General features: G+C 45.2%; 1 protein-coding gene across 2 annotated transcripts in view; it reads left to right on the top strand.

Annotated features, from left to right (window-relative positions):
- The window catches only part of LPAR2 (lysophosphatidic acid receptor 2), a 38,515-nt gene extending 17,527 nt beyond the window's left edge, over positions 1-20,988 (top strand). For both annotated transcript variants that reach the window (XM_075272668.1, XM_075272667.1), the window contains exons 2-3: positions 2,378-3,130; positions 18,137-20,988. In XM_075272668.1, coding sequence (XP_075128769.1) covers positions 2,378-3,130; positions 18,137-18,435 — 1,052 coding nt within the window. In that variant the 3' untranslated portion in view covers positions 18,436-20,988. The remainder of the gene's footprint in view (positions 1-2,377; positions 3,131-18,136) is intronic.
- The last annotated feature ends 2,065 nt before the right edge of the window (positions 20,989-23,053 follow it).

Raw genomic sequence — 23,053 nt, 5'->3', positions numbered from 1 at the left:
CACCTGCAAACTTGAGGTTGATAAAACCTAATGACTTTGGTGGAGCTGGCCGAAAATCTAATGTGTATGGGGTCCTTTGAACCTCCGACCAATTATTTTGATCTCAGGAACTCACTCTCTTTATTCAGTACACATGCACGCTTGGCCAAGCTTGTAGATTGTAAGCTCTTGCAACCAGAGCCCTTTATTGTGATGAATGTTGATAGGGAGATTCGGAGAGGTGGCGTTCGTCTGACAGCTATAGAATATGTATAGGTGTACGGGCTGAGGTGTATGGGCTTGCTTAAGAACTCATTGACTTGAAGGAGATTATGTGGAGCTGATAAATGTGCAGTGGAGACATAAGGCACCTACAATCTTATCTCTTGTGTACAAACCACTGTTGTGTCTATTGACTTCCCATCCCCGTGATGTCACCGGGCTCAGCATCCTCTCATTAGCTCGCAATGTTACCTCGCAGGATTATATACACCTTTGTAGTAATTTATAGCAAGCGTCAAGCTCATTATAAGGAAAATATACAGTGTGGGCGGTAGCTGGGCGTCTAGGGCCAGGCAAGGGGTTCAGAACTTTAAATAAGGTCCTCCGGAGACAATATGATCCGAAAGTGGGGGGGTAGGTTTACAATGACAGATGCCTCCAGGGCAGAAATAGTCCGCAGAGGGTTCTGTATAAGTACAGTGTTTTGGCCTCCTGGTGCCTAGAGGTACAAAGATGGCGATCATCATAGATACCCATCAAGCAAGTTCCTCACTGTTGGTAGTTGGGGGTCTTAGGACTTCATACAGTCTAGTACAGTGGTACTTTATCTTAGGTAACCCCCTTACTAAATGTCTTTTTACAGCTAAAAACGGGTATCCCTCATTTGGGATCCCATTATATCAGCCTGAGCTCAGAGCTACTAGAAAGAACATCACTGGCTCCGGAGGACCTAAAAGTAGTCTTGAAGCTGCGACTCTCCAACTATTGGGAAGTGACAACACCCAGCATGTTCTGACAACCACGGACTACATACAGTGTCAGAGTGGCCACCAGGGTACCAGAGGATCCTCTAGTAGGCCCAGGCTCTAACACAATAATGGTCCAGCAGAAGACACCCAAATTTGAAGGGTACTATGGATTATTTCCAAGTGGTTGTTGGAGTGTGACCCCAAGGAACCTCAGTTCGACACTGGCTACATGTCGAGGTGGACATACCATTGCTGACACCAATGAGTGTGATGGGTTCTGACAAATGGCAGATATGTGTCACGGTGTAGATCCAATGTGTTTTTTGGTCACTGTCAGGTATGTCCATCAAACCTGTTTCACATCATTGGAAGCCAAAACCGGGCCTTACACTATGTCAGAAACTGGATTTCTTCAGGTTGTTGTTTTTCTTGCCATTAAAGGGATCCTATCACTGGATAAGCTTTTTTTCTCAATAACACGTAGGAATAGCCTTAAGAAAGGCTATTCTTCTCCTACCTTCAGATGTCTTCTCCGCACCGCTGTTCAGTAGAAATCCCAGTTTTCTTCGGTATGCAAATGATTTCTCTCGCAGCACTGGAGGCGGCCCCCATCGTCCAAACAGCACTGGGGGGCGTCCCCAACGCTGGAAGAGAAATCTCCAGCGCCGCCTCCATCTTCTTCTGGAACGCCCTCCCCCTGTGTCTTCTTTCGTCCTGGGTTTCAATCTTCTAGGCCTCAGGCAGAGCCGACTGCGCATGCCTGGGCCACAAGAAAATGGCCGCTTACACAGTAAGCTGGTGTAAGCGTCCATTTTCTTGTGGCCTCTTACACAGTACGCTGGTGTGCAGACATTGTGGCACGTAGAAGACATCTAAAGGTGGGAGAAGAATAGCCTTTATTAAGATTATTCCTATGTGTTAAGGAGAAAAAAAGGCTATCCAATGATATGATCCCTTTAAACACGTCCTTCATAGATCAACCATGAACAAGAAGTCATTCCTACGTCCCTAATATGTGACCCTTACCCTCTACCATCAGATACGGCTCGTAGACTCTGATAGTTTGGTGTTAGGTATTGTATTTAATACTGTTTATCTGTCCAGTCTAATATCTGTCTGTTCTCTTATCTTTTTGCTGTTTTTGGCCATTGTTTCGGACATGTTTTGTTGAATTAACTTGCAAAACTTGATTCTTGTGGAGTGGATGTAGTGGAGGGCAGAGATGGTGGGGAGGGAGGCCTGGGTGATATTATCTCACTTTCGTCCTTGTGTAAAGGTAAAACAGGTTCTAGTAATGGTCATTTTGCTCTTAGTGTGTCATTGGTGATGTGTGATGGCGTGTTACGAGTTTTTTCTGGATGTCTCTGAGTCTCTTTTACTATTTTTCGTACAGTTCTAATTTCCCTAATTCATTTTTTTCTTTCCAGGGTTCACCGACCCCCTTAAAATGAAGCAGTGTTACTTTAACCAAAGCATCGGCTTCTTCTACAACAACAGCGGCAAAGACCTAACTACGGAATGGAGAACGAAGGACAGTCTGGTGGTCGGTCTGGGACTTACTGTGTGCATCTTTGTACTTCTGACCAACATCCTGGTTATTACGGCCATCATAATAAACAAGAGGTTCCACTATCCCATCTACTATCTTTTGGGGAACCTAGCGGCTGCGGATCTATTTGCCGGAGTAGCCTACACTTATCTCATGTTCCATACTGGTCCACGAACTGCTAGTCTTACGGTGAAGACCTGGCTTCTCCGACAAAGTTTACTAGATACCAGCCTCACAGCGTCAGTGGCCAATCTATTGGCCATAGCCGTAGAACGGCACCAGACAGTCTTCGCTATGCAGCTCCACAGTAAGATGTCCAACCAACGCGTTTGCATCCTCATTGCCTGCATCTGGCTCTCGGCTTTGTTGCTGGGTCTGATCCCGTCTTTTGGGTGGCATTGTATTTGTAGTATCGAGACCTGTTCGCGGATGGCCCCTCTGTACAGTCGGAGTTATCTTATCTTCTGGGCAGTATCCAACTTGGTGGCATTCATCATTATGATGGTGGTATACCTGCATATTTTTGTGTATGTCAAGAGGAAGATGGCCAGGATGTCCAGGCATACGTCTTTCCACCCCAAGTATCGGGAGACCATGATCAACTTGATGAAGACTGTGTTTATCATTCTGAGTAAGTAATATGCTAGATCTACATGACCTCAGAAATGCGTTGTGGACTTTATTGGGGTATAGATAATTTGACTCTAAAGGGATTGTCAACTTTAGAAACCCCATTTTAAAAAAAGGATCAGTGGGATCCCAACCACAGTGAGATTTTATATTGATAACCTGTCTACGGGATAGACTATCAGTATCTGATCGGTGGGTGTTAGGGTTGAGCCGATCTTGAGATTTCAGGATCGATTTGAAAATCTGATTTCCGATCATTTTTCGATTGTGAAATTTGCTCGATCACCCATCGATCATACAATTAGGGTTGAGCGATCGGGAAAGATTGGATCCCGATCGCTCAACCCTAATTGTATATTATATACACAGTGGGGTTAAGCTGATCTTAAAATTTCAAAATCCGACTTTCGATCAATTTGCTCGATCACCGATTGGGATCCGATCTTTCCCGATCGCTCAACCCTAGTGGGTGTCCAACACCTGGGTCCTGCATTGATCACCTGATCTGGTTGTGGATGGGGCTGAAGCAAATAATAGACGAAAAGCTGCAGACCCGTCCCTGTTTTATTACTTCCAAACCCATCCACAGCAGTAGCAGACTACCACCCATCAGATGCTAATGGCCTATCCTGTGATCATGCTGTAGAGGACGGGAAACCCCAAGAATGTAACGGGAAGGATTTTATCTCTGGATATACACTATAGGGTTATAGGTTGGGCTCGATGGACCTGGGTCTTCATACAACCTCATCTACTATGTATGGCCAGATTTACCAATGGAGATAAACAATGTTGTGGTGCTACTTCCATGCCATTCAATTTTATGGGGGATTTAGGGAAGATAACCGTGAACCAACCAAGAATTTGGCCGACAACAGCATTTGATAAACAGTCAGCTTCATGTCTTTTGGTGATGCAAGAAGATCTACAGGGCCTGATGTAATGTATGAGATCACATGGTCGTGTGTAGGAGCTGTCATGTTCATCTCCAGTCATGGAAGGTGTGGCGGGTTCTTGAGTTGTTATTATCTGAGGTCACTGGGGTGTGTTCGTTCATCATCCCGTAGTATATAGGGCATTGCTCAGCACATAGTCTCATGGTAGAGCACCTTATGTAAATTTTCACTTCACACGCACCTTCTAGATCACGGCAGACTTCCTCTTTTCACATTTACATCATCAATGTTTGCGCCTTTTATGAGGTCAAGCAGGAATGTTCTTTCCAGTAGTTTCTGGCTTTTGTCATTGTCCCATAAACGTGAGTCACATTCCAGGTGTTGGGACACAATATGGCATTATGTGACAATGACAAAAGATGGCCTAGGGTGAAGGGGCCATTGACAGAGCTCTAAAGATCATCAAGATACTGTAATCCCCTGAGGTGGAGACCACTGAGGGCCTCTTCTTTGTAGAGATGGTGGGGGTCTCAGTTCAATGATGGCATGGTCAGTGATACCGGTGTTGTTAAAGGGTTTATATGCGCCGTAGTATTTAATGGTGGCCATATAAATCATGGCTGGGTCAGAGCAGACGTGTAGTTAAAGGCTCACAGGCCTTGGACCCCATGCAAAACGTTACCTCATGACTGTCAACCATTTCCCATCCGTATAACTTAGCAGCGTTTCCCTTTCCCTTTCCTTCTCTATCTGGACCCAGACCACTATAAAGACTTGTTCACAACATGTCTTTGTACACCAAATTCCCAGCAGTCCCGTCCCCTGTCAGTTCCCCCCACATAGTTATCATGTCCCCTTCTGCACCAAGGTCTCCCGCACAGAATCCCTCCTTGACTTTACGCTGCTGACCTACCTCTCCTTTCTGACAGTGGAAGGCTGTGTATCATAAATCTTCTCACTCCAGTGCACCAGAGGGCAGGGGGAATAAATTTACAAAACATAGACATCAAAGAAAATCACTAAGGGGATCAAAGACATGTACCCAACCCTACTGTGGTGAGGGCCATCTGTGGGTTTCCTAGGCTTCTGGGTCTGGTTACAACTGTATCCCTATATTTACGCCAGTGCGTCAGTCCCTTCTGAGCGTTCCCTACCACCCATTACATCTCTGTGCCCTAAAAAATGAAATAGACAGGGGTTGTCCCCCTATAGACACTTATCCACCGTCCTCAGGATCGGTGAGTATCCGACCACAGGGATTGGGGCACAACACACACGTGCGACTTTTACCATAGTCATCCACAAAGACACCTGTTCCGGACATTGGTGATTGGACCCCCATGATCTAGGAAATAGGGTTCCGGTGTCTTCCATGGAGCGACAGTCGAACATGTCCATTCTCATTGGTCGGGCCCCCAGTGATCAGACATTTATTTCCTATACGGAGGACAGCCAATAAGTGTCTGTAGCGGGACGTCTTCACGTGTCCTCATCGTCCTCAGCTCTGACCAACCATCTATATACTTCTATGTAGTAGAGAACGCAGCTCTAGGCTCGAGCGTGAGCAGGATCTCGCCAGACGCTATATAGGTTATGTTTTTCTTTTGTAACATACAATAAAAAGATTAATCCTAGAAAATTCCGGAACTGAGGAATACATGTATTTTTTCTGCATGGCAAGACTTGTTTTTGTACCCGCAGGGCAACTGAATCCTCCGAGAGAGGGAAGTAGATGATAATCTACTTATTTAATTATGGTTTCGGATTGCACAAAAGTCTGTAGCGGCAAATCATTCGTCATCGAGCCGAGATGTAGAGGGAGGAAAGATCCGGACTGTCAGCGGCTACTAATGCTGAAGCCCCGATATTAAGGAATTACATTAAAGGGATTGTCCTGGGCTATGACATTGATTCCCGTGACTCTTCGCTACTTACCAAGCATAGCGCCGTACATTGTATAGTGGCCGCGTTTGGCATTGCAACTCGACTCTATTCATTGTAATGGGATAGATATGTGATGCCACTGGCCCGAGAAGAAGCGGAGCTCAATGTCACCGTCCCAAACATCCCCTTTAATGCTATGTTATTATTAGCAGTACTATAGTAAGGAGGAATAGGACATGATACATGAAATATAGTTTGGGGCTCAGCCTGCTGCTGCAGATAGGACAGAGGGGAGAGGCTCCTGCTGCAGCCAGTTATCTTACAGCCAGACACAGGACACTAAGAAGGGAAATGGCCGTGCTCTAGTGACACACAGAGAAAGTTTCTTTATATATTGCTCAGTTTTAATTGTAATATGAGGCTGAATAGGATCGAAGGAAAAGAGGAGATTATGGAATTTTTTAAAAACATTTTGTGGATTTATTATGTTTGTTGTCTGAGTAATTGGGGGCGGTGCAAAAGCCTGGAAGACTTCAGGGAGGATTATATGTAACCATTAGGAGATGTGTGACTTGGAGGTCCTGAGCCCCGGTGCTAAATCTGTACCAGGGTCTCTCTCTTATACACACAATAGTGGTATATTTTAAGTGGCAGAGGGAAACTTGGGGCCTCCTCAGGGTCCAGGACCTGGTGGTGACTGCTACCACCAAATCCTTTATAGCTATAGCTATGTTCCCCCGGTGGAACATTATTTTCATCACAAATGTTTATGGTCCCTTTAGTGGGTGCAAAGGTCAGTTGAGCAGGGCCTGGCTGCAGTGCCAGACATTACCTTTGACCTAGAGGGGCAGCTTTTCTTTCTGCTTTCAAAAATCCCTTTAAGGACAATCCCTTTAAGGGTAGTTTGTATAGTCATGTCGGTGACTTTTTTCGTATTTTCCTTCTCTGCTTTCCAAAATTCCTAACATTTTTCTATGGCTTATTCTAGGGCTTATTCTTTGCATGACGAGTTGTACTTTCCTTTGCCACCATTTTGGGTCACATTAGCTTTTATTGTTTTTGGTTGTCCGTGTGAAAAATTCCACAATTCTAGAATAATTTTTTGCTTTTTGTTTTTATGGCATTCACTCTGCATTATAAATGACCTGGCAGCTTAGTCCGGCGGGTCATTACCATCACGGCGATACCAGATTTATATCAGTTTTATCATATTTTACCATTTTTTATAATAAAACTTAATTTTTAAAAAATGACCGATTTTCCCAGGGTCACAGGGGTTGAGCCGATCTTGAGATTTCAGGATCGATTTTAAAATCCGATTTTCGATCATTTTCCAGCCGATCCCGATCGTGAAATTTGCTCGATCGCCGATCGGGATCTAATCTTTCCTGATCACTCAACCCTAAGGGTCACCTATAAGTTTTTTACTCTTTTGCTGATAGACATGTCAGGGCTCTTTACTTGCGGGGCAAGTTGTAGTTTTTATTGGCCCCCATGTTTGGTTTGTACGACTTTTTGATCACCTTTTATTGCTATTTTTGGGGGTTAACGAGGTGGCCAAAATAAATTAATCTCTGCTTTGTGGTATTTTTTTTCCTTTATTTATTTGTATATCCTTTTCTTTTATGGTGTTTGCTGTACAGGAACTCCATCCACTATTTTTGGATAGTGCAGACTCCTTCACACATGGGGATACCTAACATGTTTATTTACTTTATTTTTACATGAACTTTTTATGTTTTGTTTATTTTTGAAAATTTATTTTTAACTTTGTCAACTTTTTCCCTGTCCTATAAAGGGAAGTTGAACGTGGGACCTGCTGATCCCCAGTGCAATACGTATCACAGCGCCATACTATAATGGCGTAGAACAATAAGCACATGCTCAGCACGACATAATAGTATGGCGCAGAACGGGAAGGGGTGAAATGGCCCATGACAGGTTCCCTTTAAATGCGGTGAGCATATAAACTGCAGAAGAATAATACACGGGGAAGTTAATCATCTCATAAAATGCTTTTACACGAGCCCAGGCATTTATGGGGTGTAATTCCTCCTACATTCCTGTGTCATCCTCTAGGTCATCTCCTTCATTGCAGCTCACACTTCTAGCAACGCGCCCGCTTTTATGGAACTATAAGTCTTAGCATGCCCTGCTCACCGTCATCATGACAGGGTAGACGTTATATAAGACCTTAGAATAGGGTAACAGTACTCTTTAACCCCTTCCTGACAGCCACTTGCCACTCCCCACCTTTCAAAACCCATAACTCTTAGGGTAAGTTCACGTGGAGTATTTAGAGGCCGTATCCGCCTCAAAATTTTGACCAAAGAGATGGTTCCCATTGAAATCAATGGGAGCCGCTCAGGTCTATTTTCCGAAAGAAGAAGCGAGATGCTTATTCTTCAGGCCGTTTGCCTCGATCCTAATCCGGAGCGGAGCGCGCGACTGGACGCCAGTGCAGTGCATCGGCTTTCAGTTGTGGCTACCCGGTTTTTGGTCCAGAACCTGAGGTGGCCTCCGCCTCAGGTTCCAGACCAAAAAACCTCGTATGAGCTTACCTTAACTCTTAAAGTTTTCCATTCATATGAGGGCTTATTTTTTGCAGGGCAAGTTGTATTTTCAATTAACACCATTTAATATTCCATATACTGTAATAAGAAACTAAAAAAAATATTTTGGGGTGGAATGTAAAAAAAGAAAACACAGTTCTGTCATAATTGTACGGGTTTCGTGTTTTGCAGAGCTCGACGCGCACTATAAACGACCTGTTATCAGTATTCTGCGGGTTAGAACAATGACATCGATGCCAGGTTTTGTTACGCTTTACGGCATTAGAAGAAAAAACTTTTGTGTTGCCATATTTTGACACAGCTGTATGAGGGCTTGATATTTGCAAAGTGATCTGTAGTTTTCATTGGCACCAATTTTTGGGGGGAGGGAGAGGGTGACATTTTTGGAGCCAGCAAGTCATGCCATGTGATTTATTTTTTTTTTCATTATGGCTTTCATTGTGAATACTTTTATATTTTAATAGTTTATTTTTAGACATGGTATAAATTATATTTAGTCGGTTTTGTGAAGTTTTAATACTTTCTTACTTCTGTGGCCAAGTTGGAGACTCTACCGCTCTACGCAGTCCCGTGGGGTTGCGGTGTATTATGTTTGCAGTGTCTCCCTATTAAGCTCTGAAGCAGAGCTTAATAGGAACATTACCATGGCCGGCCTAGGAGTCTTCATGAAACTTCAGGCTGCCATGGCAACCAATTTATACAATGTGGCCTCAGCTGAGGCAAGGCAAGCCCCGCCCTCTGACTAACCACCTAGATACTGAAGTCAGTATTGACTGCAGCATCCGAGGGGTTAATCCTCTGGTAACTGCAGTGCTTGCACAGACTTGGCTACTGAGTCTACATACTCTTTTCCGCCATTAGGTGTACATTGGGTGTTGGCAAGGGGTTAAAGGAACACAAAACCTAGAAATGAATCATGTAAGTAGACATGGGATATTCCTCTCTGCAGTCTTTGCCAGTCCGCACGATCCTGACACAATCATCCTTGTAGAAATTCTGGAGATTACGTCAGGATTGGCTATTGCAGGGAAAGTTCCCCCCTTCCCCACAGTATAATGCCCCCTTATCAATCCCGACACAGTATATTGTTCCTTAAGAGCTGTATAAGATTGCCCCAAGCCCACCCAGAAAAATCCCGGGAAGAGAGCGGTGAATTCGGTTCTCAGTACACTAAAATGGACATTGAATAACACCAGTGTGAACCCACCCTAAGTTCTGAGTTTTAGGGTAAGTTCACACAGGGTTTTTTGGTCAGGGTCCACCTCAAAACCCTGACCAAAAAGATGGCTATCATTGAAATCAATGCTAGCCGCTCAGGAGTTTTTCTGGGAGCCGTTTCTTCCAGCTCCCGGAGAAAAGAAACGAGATGCTCATTCTATAGGTGGAGTCGCCTCACGATTTGGCCTGAAGACACTCCCTTCCCTGCACTAGTCCCATTCATTGGGCCTAATCCGGAGCACAGTGCGCGGCTGGATGCCTGTGCAGTGCACCAGCTTTCATTCGCGGCTATCCGGTTTTTCGATCGGAACCTGAGGCGGCCTCTTCCTCAGGTTCTGATCCAAAAATCCCGTGTGAACTTACCTTAAGGCCTGCGTTTGGGTCGTTTCATTCCCCAGTCCTTTAAGCAGCACTTTTCTCTCCGCATTATAGTCTATGGGGTCTGCGGGTTTCCTATAGTAACCACTTTTGTATGTGGATTGGGTTTCTGTTCATGGCGTCCCCAAGTAGACTCATATGTAGATGTGAATCTGATCTCAACCTACTGCACCGCTGCACACTATGACAACCGGTGGGGTGTGCAGGTGACAAGGTGCTCAGTGCCCTGTATATAGTGTGCCATAGACTGCACCCAGAGGTGTATGGACAGTAATAAGAGGGGGAGAGCAGGTTACTTATCCTTTAAGTATCTGATGCAGAAATGTGATCTGCAGCTGCAACCTCTGCATTACAGAACTGAAAGTGATCAAGTAACTGCGGGATGGGGAGCGACACGCTCTGCCCTGCCAGGCACGGGCCACTGTCCATTGTCAAGCTCTGGCTGAATACACATGATGCTGTTATTTTCTTTGCACAAAGCAAACAAGAGGGAAGTGACTAAGAATTACAAGATGTTACTATTTTTGCACTTGCACGACTAATCCAGGTCTTACCCCCTCCCTTTCCTGGCACCACATGAAAAGTTTGCAGGTGGATTTCTGTAGTCAGCATTTTACTTAATAGCTTAAAGGAGCACAAAGCCTGAATTTCTTCTTCTCTACAATGGCTTAGATGCAACCTATTGTCCTCTGTTATCAGCCGCAGCAGGTGAGGGGGTGACTATTCATTAATAGGTGTCTCCCCCCCACCATGATGAATGCGAGGACATCCAGGAACATCTACATACTGGACAGAAGTGTGAGTTCACAAGTGTGAGTTCCTCGCCTCCCCTTCCTTCCCGCTCACCATCTGCTTACAAGGCATAATACTGTTTGCTGTAGGTGGCCGCACCTTAGTAGTCTCGCCCCTATTATACTACAAGCAACAGGGATTGTATCAGATTAGTAAACAGCGCCACCCTTCTTCACAGGAATGAGACTGAACTGCAATACCACTCATAGCCTATTAACAAGAGTGGCGCTGTTTCCAAAAAAAAACAAAACCCTTCAAACAGGGTTTGTATTCGCCATGAAAACGCAATTCTAGAGCATTGTTTCTTAGAACTCTGCATTGAGTCGTTCCTCTGTTAATACTCTTGGAAGTGTATGAATAAATTGACCGGGTGCTACCATTTTCCTTACAAAAGGGCGGTGTGACTGCACAAGCTGGTAACTGTACACGGACATATCCCCCTCCATCCCTCCAACTAGTAACACCCAGCTGTCAATTTCCAGGAGGAATAACAGAAGAACAGTATAATACAGAGTTGTAAGAAAAGATGCTCCAGAATTGCTGTACAATGGGACATTGTGAAGAGAGGAGGGGTCTTATTTATTAAAGGTTTTTTTTGTGAGGGTGTGTTATCCCTGACGGTCAGAGCCGCAAAGGATCCTGGGAATAAAGGGTTAACACATAGACGGCATCCATGGAAATATACCGCAGTTATTTCTAAACCATTGTCCAGAATTGGAAAAACATGACTGTGTGGCGTTAAACTGCAATACCAAACACAACCACTATACAATATAGCGCTATGCTTGGAAAGTAATGAAGGGGACGCAGCAATCAATATCTTGGACAGGCCAAAAACAGCGCCATTCTTCCAAAAACAGCGCCACACCTGTCCATAGGTTGTGCCTGGTATTGCAGCTCAGCCCCATTCATGCGAATAGGACTGAGCTGCAGGATGGCCCTATGACCATTATAACCGGCCAAGAAGAGGAAGTGCAGCTTAAATCCTCCTTGTGAATGGAGTGCCAGTGTGACCGGCGCTCCATTCACTGCTATGGGGCTGTGTTCAGTAATAAGGAGAGATGTTTATTTGGGGGGGGGGGGGGGGTTCCATACTCAAATCTCGCTTATAAAAGTTGTCAGGTATGCTGTAATACATGGCTGGGATGTGATACATGGCTGGGTCGGATAATAATGCGGAAATTCAGATGTCCTTAGGTCCTTATACAGCATGCCGTGTGGAAATATATATAGTATATAAGTATAGGCAGCCATTATCATATCACATAAATCCTGGCCACAGTGTGTACGAGGCCTTAGGCTTTCACACAGAAGACATCAGATCGGAGCCAGAACTTCACATAATGCTGAATGGACAAAGCTTGAACTTTTCCCTGAAGCCACATTCTTGCCTTATCAAAGGAGATTATGGAGGATCCTCCTTGTACAGGCCGGGAAGTCACAGACTGTGGTGTGAGGAGGCAGCTGGGCTTGTGTGAATTATTTATTTCTACAGATGTTTTCCTTCATCTTCTATTCATGCCTGTCCCTCGTCTGTTTCCTCCAGATGTCTCTCGTCCCTGCTCAGAGCATTTATTGTGACAGTGACCCCACTAGACAAGGTCCCTGCTTGCATTTGCCCCTTTCGTCTGTGTTGCGTCTGTGTTGCGTCCGTCACCTAGGTTCAACAATTTAACTAATGAAAAGAAACACTGCCCCCAGTGGCGTAAATACCAGGTAGTAGTAGTAGTATTCGCTGACACTGGGCCCAAGACATTAGGGGGCCCGGTAGGTTCCTGATGTTTTGTTGTTTTTTTTAACCCCAGATGGTAATGGGCCCTATTTACTTGCTGATCCCCGCTCCGGCTCACGGACGCTGGTGCTTCCCCTGTGGACAGGCACAGGGATCGGTAAGTAAGGCCGCAGGCCCGCAAACCCCTCAGACACTGCTATCATTATACTCTGGGGACTTTTCAGATTTTCAGACCCAGGAGTAGAACGATCAGAGGCCCAGGGGAGGTGAGGGAACATAAAAAACACTGCTACTTACCTCTCCTGCGCTCCAGCAGTCTGCGGGCCAGGCTGGTGTCCTTATGCGTCATGACGCAGGCCTGCTACACATGACGTCTGGTCCATCATTGGAGATGGCCGAAAGTAGAGGGGGATGCGCTGGCTATTCCTTCCAACCCCTTTATACACATGCATGCTGGGCCAGGCATGTGCCTCTATAGGGAGGTGGACGAATGCCGCTGCTCTAGGAGCCATAGAGAGACACAAGGTAAATCCTAGGGATGTAATAATGTCTGCTCCGTATAGTGAGCTGTATATAAGAAGGCTCAGGCTGTATCAGTCAGTTTGTGTTGATGCGGCCGCTTGCTATAAGGGGACGCCAGGCATGCAAAGATGGAATAAGTTGAAACATCTGGATTTTAGGAACAGTTCTGCATCAAGGGGAATAAATGACCAACATGTTTGCACAGCTGGAGACCGGATCCTCTCAGCATGGCCTTTATATAAGAGTGAGTCAGCGTCACCTAGTAGTGACACATGGGGACAAACCCTGGCACGCATGACTGTCAACGTCTGGAAAACAAAGGGCAACGCTGCACAAACTAACACCCACTGAAAGCAATGTAATATTCAGCACAAAAGGATCATAAAGCAGATGGCTCATATGTGTTACCATAAAGATGCTGTAAGGTCAGTGCATGGGGAGCGATACCGCACCTCACTTATAGCACACTACACATTGGGCGTAGCTAAAGGATTTCAAACACAGACATATTAAAGCCAAACAAGAAAAACGTGATCGTAATCTAGGCCAATCTGCAGCAGACAGAGGTGGGGGGAGAGGCTCCTGCTGCAGACACTGGACGAACAGCTAGACTTTGTTTTATAAAGGAGGAGATCTTTATTACTTTCTATACTTTTGATGGGCATAGGAGACAAGATGAAGGAAGACGGGCACATATGTGGATTTATATAGCTGGTACTGTACTCTTGCGTGTGAGGACTGCAGGAAGCCACTAGGATTATGGAGCGGTGCCATGCTTTATGTATTAAAGTGGTATTCTGTCTTAGAGATTTATGGCATACTCATAGATTATGGATATATTTACATCTGACCCCTGGGACGGGCACCTGTTTCTAAAACAAAGGGTAAAGCAACCCCCACCCGGCCTGCTGAAGGGGCCACTGACCACCACATCTAGGGGTAAAATGAATGGAGTCGAACTACCTCAGCTTTTATGGACGTCAGTCCAGCTAGTATGTATGGTCACCTCTATACAGTCATACGTTGTAAGGACAACCCATATCACAATGTGGATACCCTGCAGATGGGCTACGGTGACCAAGTACAAGAAGGCCGTCACTAAAAGATACAACTAAGATATAGTTGTCTACTTCTGAGTATGGAAGATAGTACAATACCCTCTTACACAAGAAGGTCTATTTTCGGGGGCCACACGGTGGCTCAGTGGTTAGCACTGCAGCCTTGCAGCGCTGGAGTCCTGGTGTTCAAATCCCACCAAGGGCAAAAAACCATCTGCAAGGAGTTTGTATGTTCTCCCCGTGTTTGCATGGATTTCCATCCCATATTCCAAAGGCATACTGATAGGGAAAAATGTACATTGTGAGCTCTATGGGGTCTATTTTCTCTAAATTCACTCTTCACCATGGTGGTCATAACTTTAAGGGTTGTCCAGGCTTTCTGATTAGGCCATAAATATCTGATGGATAGGGCGACAACACCCACCCCTATGGCCGATCATCTGTACAAAGTCACTTCCCACCCCTATCCAGTAAACAATACAGATCCGGAATCACAAAGAAAGCTCTGTCCATTGCCTAAAGGCCCGAAACCTTCACTGCAGCTCAGCTAGAAGTGGTTCTGTAAAGAGGATGGGTCTGGGGGGGGCCGGAAAGGAGGATAGGCCATACAAAAAAATAAGCCTGGACAACCCCTTTAAATAACTGTTGATCACCGACTATTCCCCCCAGTCCCTCCATACACACATGCATACTTAGCTCTGCCTCTGGTGATCGCATATCTCCCTTAGGGTAAATTTACACTGGGTTTTTTGGACCGGAACCGCCTCGGCTGCGACTAGATGCCGGTGCGGTGCTCCGCTTCGGATTAGGCCCAAAGGAATGGGCCTAGTCGGGAGGGAGTGTCTTCAGGCGGATGTTGCGAGGCGACTCCGCCTGAAAGAATGAGCATGTCGCTTCTTTTTACAGGAGACGGAACAAACGGCTCCCGGAAAAAAGAACTGACCTGCTCCCATTGATTTTAATGGGAGCCGTCTTTTTGGTTAAGATTTTGAGGCGGATACGGCCCCGTGTGAACCTACCCTTAGACTAAGACACTACTTAGCGAGCCAAAGTAAAAAAAATGCTGTGGAAAAGACAGCGGCCTTTCTGCCCCCGCGTTTTTGATATCACAGCATTTATGCTGCGGATATTTTTCTGCAATGTGTAGATGGGATTAGCCATCCACTTTGCAGGTACTGTAAAATACAGCGTTTTCGCAACGTGGAGCCCCAGCCTTTAGAACAAAATGATTGGGTTTGTAAAATTTAAGATGCCTGACCCTATTTAACCCTTGCATCTGTCACTGGGCGAAAGTAGTGAGCCCATGGTTGGCCAGTCCCATAGAAATTGTCAGGTTTTGTCACCATTCATCTCAGGACTGTGGTCAGCTTTGGGAGCTCCGGGGTTCCTATTGTTACTATTACCTGGAACATTCACATTTTTGTCAATTTTATCCTGGACAGACGTAGTTTTCTAAGAATTGGAGAGCTACAGGTTAGAGACCTCATTCCTGGAAAGTTCAGGATGGTGCAGGTAAAGCTACATAAATGAACAGTGACCAGTATGAGGATTCCCAGCCATATACTGTGTTAGTTAGTCAGGTAGATGGCGGTTAGTTAGTTGGGCACACAATGACATTACACAATGTCCATAGACCTCTTGGTGCCGGCAGTCTGGAGTCAACATGTAGGACATTCAGCCCAGGATCAAGGACATTATAATTACTGCGTCGTCTGTGCCGGGGAGGAGGCGATTTTCCGTTTTATACACCGAGGGCGGATTAATTACCTTTAACTCCTGGTTTGCTGGACTCGGGCACACACCCAGAACTGGCTCTCGTCGGATATCTGAGGTTAAGTCATTGGGGTGTAACCAATAAACAGGTTTAGATGCAGGGCGAGGGTCAGAGAGGAGAAAAACACGCTCATTCTCAGTGCTCTTGATTTATACCAACCTGACAGTTCTCGCAGTCTTCGAGACGTTTTACCGCCATTGTAATATTTTCCATATGAGTTATGCAATGGAAAAATAGCGAATTATTAATTAGCACAAAACATTTTCGGTACATGGTGTAACAATGCCCACTTGTGGCGTGACCCATATGGGAACACAGCTGTCAATAAAGATAACCTCTGGATCAGTCATACATGAGCTTTTAAGGGAACAGACGATGCATCAGGATATTTCGGTACTATACCAGGGTTATAGAAGTATTGGGATTTTACTGTTTACTACCTTCTCCACCTCCAGTTCTTTGCATCCTTCGATAGGTGCTGCTCCACTGATACTGGTAGAGTTGGGATTTATTCTCTAGCCCTCACCACTCCTGAGTAACCAGTGCAGATAGTTTGGGCACCCAATATGCTACTTGGCTCTATACTGTCAAGTCTGTGGTGTCAGGGAGCAGCAAGTAGAGGGGTGTGATTCAGAATCCTGATATTGCTCGCCTCTGATTGGAGAGTGTCAGAGAGCCTAGAATCACATCCCTTGCCTGCTCCTGTCAAACCCCACTCATCTGATAGTACAGAGCCTAATTAGCATATCAGGCACCAAAACTAACAGCATTGATTGCTCAGGGATGGTGGGGATTAGGAACAAAAACATCCAACTAGCTGACAAATGAGTTAAATGAGCATTTAGCTAAGTAGTGTTAAAAAGTATACGGACGTCTTAAAGAAGACCTTTCATGTCCTTGGGCACATGCGGTTTTATACACTGCTAGAAAGCTGACAGTGCGCTGAATTGAGCGCACTGTCGGCTTTCCCATTATGTGTCCCTGGAAAAGAGATATCGGGGCAATTACCAATAACGCTTCGCTGCCAGAAGGACATTCCAGACAGTCTGGCTGGGAACGCCCCTCTTAACAGTACTCATCCATAGCCCTGTGCTGTCAGAGTGGGCGTTTGTTACCACCCATCTATGATGCTGAGTGGTAAGGAATGCCCCCCTCCTACTAATTTATGGGTGAGTACTGTCAGGAGGGGTCTGGTCACTCCTCACCACTCAGCGTCATGGCTGGGCGGTTATAAACGCGCCTCCCCCCCCCCGACAGTATAGCGCTACGGACCGACTGTCAGGAGGGGCGTACCCAGCTAGACTGTCTGCAACGCCCTTCCGACAGTGAAGAGCTATACAGTAGGTAATTGCACCAATATCTCTTCTCCTGGGGCACATAACGGGAAAGCCGACAGTGCACAGAATTTAGCGCACTCTCAGTTCTCTAGTGGTATATAAAACCGCGTGTGTCCGAGGACATGAAAGGACCTTTTAAGGTGTGAATGCAGGAGACGTCGTCTTCATTTACATCTGGATTGTATCAATGGGACCACAAAAGATGAAGATCAGATCCCGACCTAAGGTGCTATAGAAGTCATAACCCAAGGTTCACCATTTTTCTACGACTTTGGCACCTTGGTTCTATTATACAAACTCTTGGGTACTAAGGGCCTTTTATTTGTAATATTTGTCCAGACAATTTTTTGGGATGAGCGTTCATTCCCAATCATTGTTGCGAGAAATGAACAATTGTATGAACAACCCAAGATAACTTCTGTGCGTGAATACAACATAACAAGCTCCATCTGATGTTCTATATCGGCCATAAGCTAAACCATCGACTCCTCTATTTTTACACAGTCTGACTCCGACTCAGACTGGTGACTGGTCAGAAGGGGTAAAGATCCTCGAATTCTAAGCTAGTGAAGCCTCGGCCGGTTTATTTCAGCTGCCCGATCCTTTTGCTCTCAGGGAGATAAGTTGCTGTCAGATGGTTCTGACAACGTCTTTCTCCGCCACCAGGACATAAGTACCACTCAGCACTTGCATAGGGAAAAAGATAGTAGTCGGCCAAAAAAGTGGTCATTTGAGGTGTATGGCCTGCTGTAGACAGGCGTGATGAGAGAGTGCTCATTGGCTACTGAATGTTTTTAGTGCTGTTATCTCATAGTCTTACACCCATGTCTTACTCTTTTCTAGGTGCCTTTGTTATCTGTTGGACTCCAGGCCAAGTCGTTCTCCTTCTGGATGGCTTAGGGTGCAAAAGCTGCAACGTCCTGGCTGTCGAGAAATATTTCCTGCTCCTTGCCGAGATCAACTCCGTCATCAATCCCATCGTATACTCGTACAGGGACAATGAGATGAGAGCTACCTTTAAGCAGATCCTTTGCTTCTGTTGCAATCGAAGGTCCAAGTACTCGGCTTCCGTCAAGTCAACAAACACCGAGAGGAGAATATTGGCTGATAATGGACATATGGTTAGGGATTCCACCTTATAAACCACTGTGGTTCAGGCTTGGATTATTCTCTTTTTGGGCACCAAGACTGCGTCCCATGGGAAATGTGCTACTGTGGTACAACGGGCACCATTAATAGTAGTGTGAATGAGCTTGTACGCCATGTTGGAGAAAGTGATATTAAAATGAGTAGATCTTAATGACTGATGTCTTCTGAAGTTGGGATGTTATGAAGCTGAAGAATGTACCGAGATGCCTACAAAGAACATATTGAGATGCCTTCAGGGAACATGCTGAGATGCCTACAAAGAACATATTGAGATGCCTTCAAGGAACATGCTGAGATGCCTACACAGAATTAAGGACGTGGTTACGTTTACAAGTTATTCTAAAGGAAGAAGATTTCTATTGAAGTGTTTGAGGGACCACATTTTGGGGGAATAATCTGGACGGAAAAGATTCTGGTGATATAATGTGACCTATCAGAAGCCAGTGTTCAGAATGAATGGTATGAATGATAACTAGCAGAATTTGACCGTTTTGTGTGTTTCTTAACCTCCCCAACACTTTTGTAGATGGTATAATCCATGGTAGTTCATCACCTTGTCAAGAGTCTGCCTCAGAACTTACTAAGATCAATGGGCAAGACAAAATTTTGGTGGAGTTTGATGGTTAATTGCAAAAGTCATGGTAGCAAGGCTCAAAATACATGGAACTGAGGTGGTCTGTCTCCTTTCTGTGTTGGTGCTCGCTTGTATAGTCACATCAGACTATGTTTGGTTGTCCAGTCACATTGAACAATATACACCATGATATTTGGTCAATTGCCCAATATGGTCTGTAGTGTCCTAGCACCTTAGGTTAGATATAGTTAGGAAGACCACTAGACATGTGCACCAGACCTACAAATAATAGGTCAATGTAACATCCACCCAACAAGCCATGTCTGGCGTGAAAAAAGGGACTCATGGTAATAGTAGTGCAAAACAACTCAACCGAAATGTTGTCAACTATGGCGTCCAATCACATGGAAGTGAACGGTTGCTATACAAATGACTAGTTTTTTTATATTTTTTTATTAGATCTTAGTTTTATGTATAGCAGCACATGCTGGAAGTTATGACTGGTACACTGTCTACTTAGAGGCGTTCTCCAGGTTTTAGGATAGGCCCCCGGAGTCCCCAGTGAACACTAACAGGGGTCTCAGAGATCCTATCAAACAATGATGGCCTTTTTAAGTCCCAGAGAGACCCTTTAAGGCTGGGGCCCCATATTATGAAAACGCAGTATTATGGCCGCTGCAAAAAGCACTGTGTTTTACAGTAACCTGCAAAGTGGATGGGATTCTGGCTAGTCCTATCCACACATTACAGAAAAAAATCCGCAATCGCCGCTTGTCAATTATGCCTGCGAAAGCGCTGGCGTTTTCCGTATAGGTATAATAAGGGATGAAAGTCCACAGAGGAAACTCTGCGGACTTTCTGTGACAAATGCTGCGGAAATAAAATGTTTCACTTAGGGTGCACGGTGGCTTTGTGGTTAGTATTGCAGCATGGGAGTCCTGGGTTTGAATCCTGCCAAGGACAGCATCAGAAAGGGGTTTGTATGTTCTCACTGTGTTTGTGATCGGGAGATAGGGGCCTAGTGGTTTTGCATTTTGATATTGCGTTTCACTTTCTCTTCACGGCCAACACCATCACATCCATTGGTCATATGAGTTGAATGGGGTTGAGGTGCAGTACCAAGCACAACCACTATATAATTTATGGTACTGCGCTGTGGCCACAGAAATCAATATCATAGTCCTGGACAACCCCTTTAAATCTTTGTATGATGAATGTGCTGTAAGTTACATTAAAAGGGAAGTCAGTAAAATGAAAGGGAAGTGGTCAGGAGGACAATGTATGTTTAGAGAACATAAGCGTCTTATCCGTTTTAAAGGGATTTATGAGATTAGGAAACAGAACAGCGCCACCTTTGGCTATGTTTGGTATTGCAGCCCATCCACTGCCAATTGCAATACCAGACAGAGCCTCTGGACAAGATGGCGCTATATATTGTTGTGAGTATGTGGGTGGATGACGACACTTTTACTAACTGGAGAAGTCTTTTAAGCACCTTGTGTTTTATTCACTAGGATAAAGGATGACCAGAAGGACAGCACCACAAGCCGGTCCTTATTATATGTAAAAATGACATATGGAATACGTATAGAACCATATATTTTATCAATAGACTTTATGCAATTTTGTTACTGTTTCTTCGGCTTTTATCGTCTTATTTAATGTCCCTTATAAATTTTTATGCAAACAGTAAAAAAATACAGAATTTGATCAACTTTCGCTCTCGTGTCAGTCATCGTACAATTTTCGAGTAGCACGAGCATTGTGTGTGACCTCCAGTTCTCTATCACGGGCAGAATTCTCGCAATCGCCATAAGGCATCCACAACATAATTCATTATACCGCAACCGTCACATGACAGTAAGAGGTCTTGGAGTCCTGGAAACCCTGGTTCTCTTATCATCCAATCAGATTCCAGCTTTTATTTTTGAAAGTTTGAAGATGTGATCTGATTGGGCAGCACCGTCTTTTATACACAAGGCTCATGGTTCAGTTGCCCATACCTAGCTTGTATTTTCAGTGCCGCCATGTTTGCTTTAATAAAACCCTTTTTATATTTTGTCGTGTATTACTGTTCTTCTTTGAAGTAGATGATCATCGTTTCCTTTTTAGGCTACATTTGTGTCGCCAAAACTGCCGAGCGAAAAAGTTAAGTTTTTTCGTCTGATGTTTTAGTTAGAAACAATTGACACCCAATGGACCCAATTATAGTCAATAGGCTCCATTTGGCTCTGTATTAGAGATGAGCGAACACTGTTCGGAACAGCCGTTCCAAACAGCACGCTCCCATAGAAATGAATGGAAGCGGGCGGCACGCGGGGGGTTAAGCGACCGGCCGACGGCAAGGCGTACGTGCCAGGTGCTTCCATTCATTTCTATGGGAGCGTGCTGTTCGGATCGGCTGATCCGAACAGTGTTCGCTCATCTCCACTACTTTAGCAGACCAGAACACCCATGGAGCCCTCTGTGTCTTTGCCCGTTCCTATTGACTCTAATGTAAAAAAAAACCAAAAAAACCCTTTACATGTTGTTTACATTAGACTCTAATGTAAACAACATGGCAGACGCTGTCTTCCGTCTTGTTTACCTTTGTAACGAATAAAAAGTCCTGCAACCACAACTATGTTCAGCATGTTACAGCAGCATAGTAATACAGATACAGGATAATACACAGTAATATATTACAGACGTAGACACACATATGCTGAGAAGAAAAAATATACTAAGAGTGCATAGCAGCTAAGGAACAGAAGAAGAAAGAAGGAAGACTTCATAATCATAATCATTAGTTCTCTGTGCGGAGTGATCTTCGCTTGGTCTGATGTAGATTATACAGCCTGGTCGCGGTTGGAAGGAAGGACTTGCGATAGCGCTCCTTCTCACACTTGGGGTGAAGCAGACGGTCACTTACGGTGCTGCCAAGTCCCATCAAGGTCTCATACATGGGGTGGGATTTGTTCTCCCGCATGGAGATCACCACAGACAGTATCCTTCTGTCACCCACCACCTGTACTGGATCCAGGGGGCTCCCCAGGACAGAGCTGGCCCCAGGACAGCCTGTCAAGTCTATTTCTGTCCCTGGTTGATATACTGCTCCCTCAGCAGGCCACACCGAAAAAGATGGCTGAAGCAACGACAGAGTTGAAAAAGGCCCTAAGAAGTGTCCCCTGGACTCCGAAGGCCCTCAGCCTCCTGAGCAGGTAGAGCCTGCTGTGGCCCTTTCTGTGCAGCACCTCCAGGTGATCAGCCCAGTATAGTTTATTATTGAGGAGCACACCCAGGTACTTATAGGTCCTGACTATCTCAATGAATGTCCCTTGGATCTCCACCGGGGTCGGAGCACTTCTCTGTTTACTAAAGTCCACCACCATCTCCTTGGTCTTCCCAGCATTAATCCTGAGGTGGTTCTGCTGGCACCATTCAACAAAGTCGCGGTTTAAGTTTCTGTATTCCCTATCGTCACCATCAGTGATAAGGCCGACTATAGCAGAGTCATCGGAGGACTTCCTGGTTTCTCCAGGTTAGAGAGAGCTCTGTGAAGAAGGTGGATGATGGCGTCATCTACCCCAATGCCCGGCTGATAGGCAAACTGGAGGGGGTCCAGAGCGGGGCACACTAGAGGGCATAGGTGTGTCAGGACCAGTCTCTCTAGGACCTTCATCAGGTGGGATGTCAGTGCTACAGGTCGGTAGTCATTGTAGTCCATTAATGAGGTTGTTCCATTATGGACACTAATCCCCTATCCACAAGAAGGAGAATAAGTGCCAGATAGACGGCTCCCTCAGAGATCAGGAGGACAGGACAATGGAGATCTTGAAAACCATAACAAGCTAAATCTGGCCATACACATGATAAATGTTGACTGAACCCCATTTCGTCAGGATTGAACAACGCTCTCCAATGGCATATGTTGACGGATAAGGATAAGGCAGTCGGATTTCCATATGCCCAATCTGTTTGTTCATGGGCGGATAAGCTGACACTAGAGGTGTCTGGCAATGGCTGTTTCACATGGGGGGTCAAAAGAGATAGTTGTC

The sequence above is a fragment of the Leptodactylus fuscus genome, chromosome 5 (genome assembly GCF_031893055.1).
Source record: "Leptodactylus fuscus isolate aLepFus1 chromosome 5, aLepFus1.hap2, whole genome shotgun sequence".
Taxonomy (NCBI): Eukaryota; Metazoa; Chordata; class Amphibia; order Anura; family Leptodactylidae; genus Leptodactylus; species Leptodactylus fuscus.
This window is presented reverse-complemented; position numbering and strand designations above follow the sequence as displayed.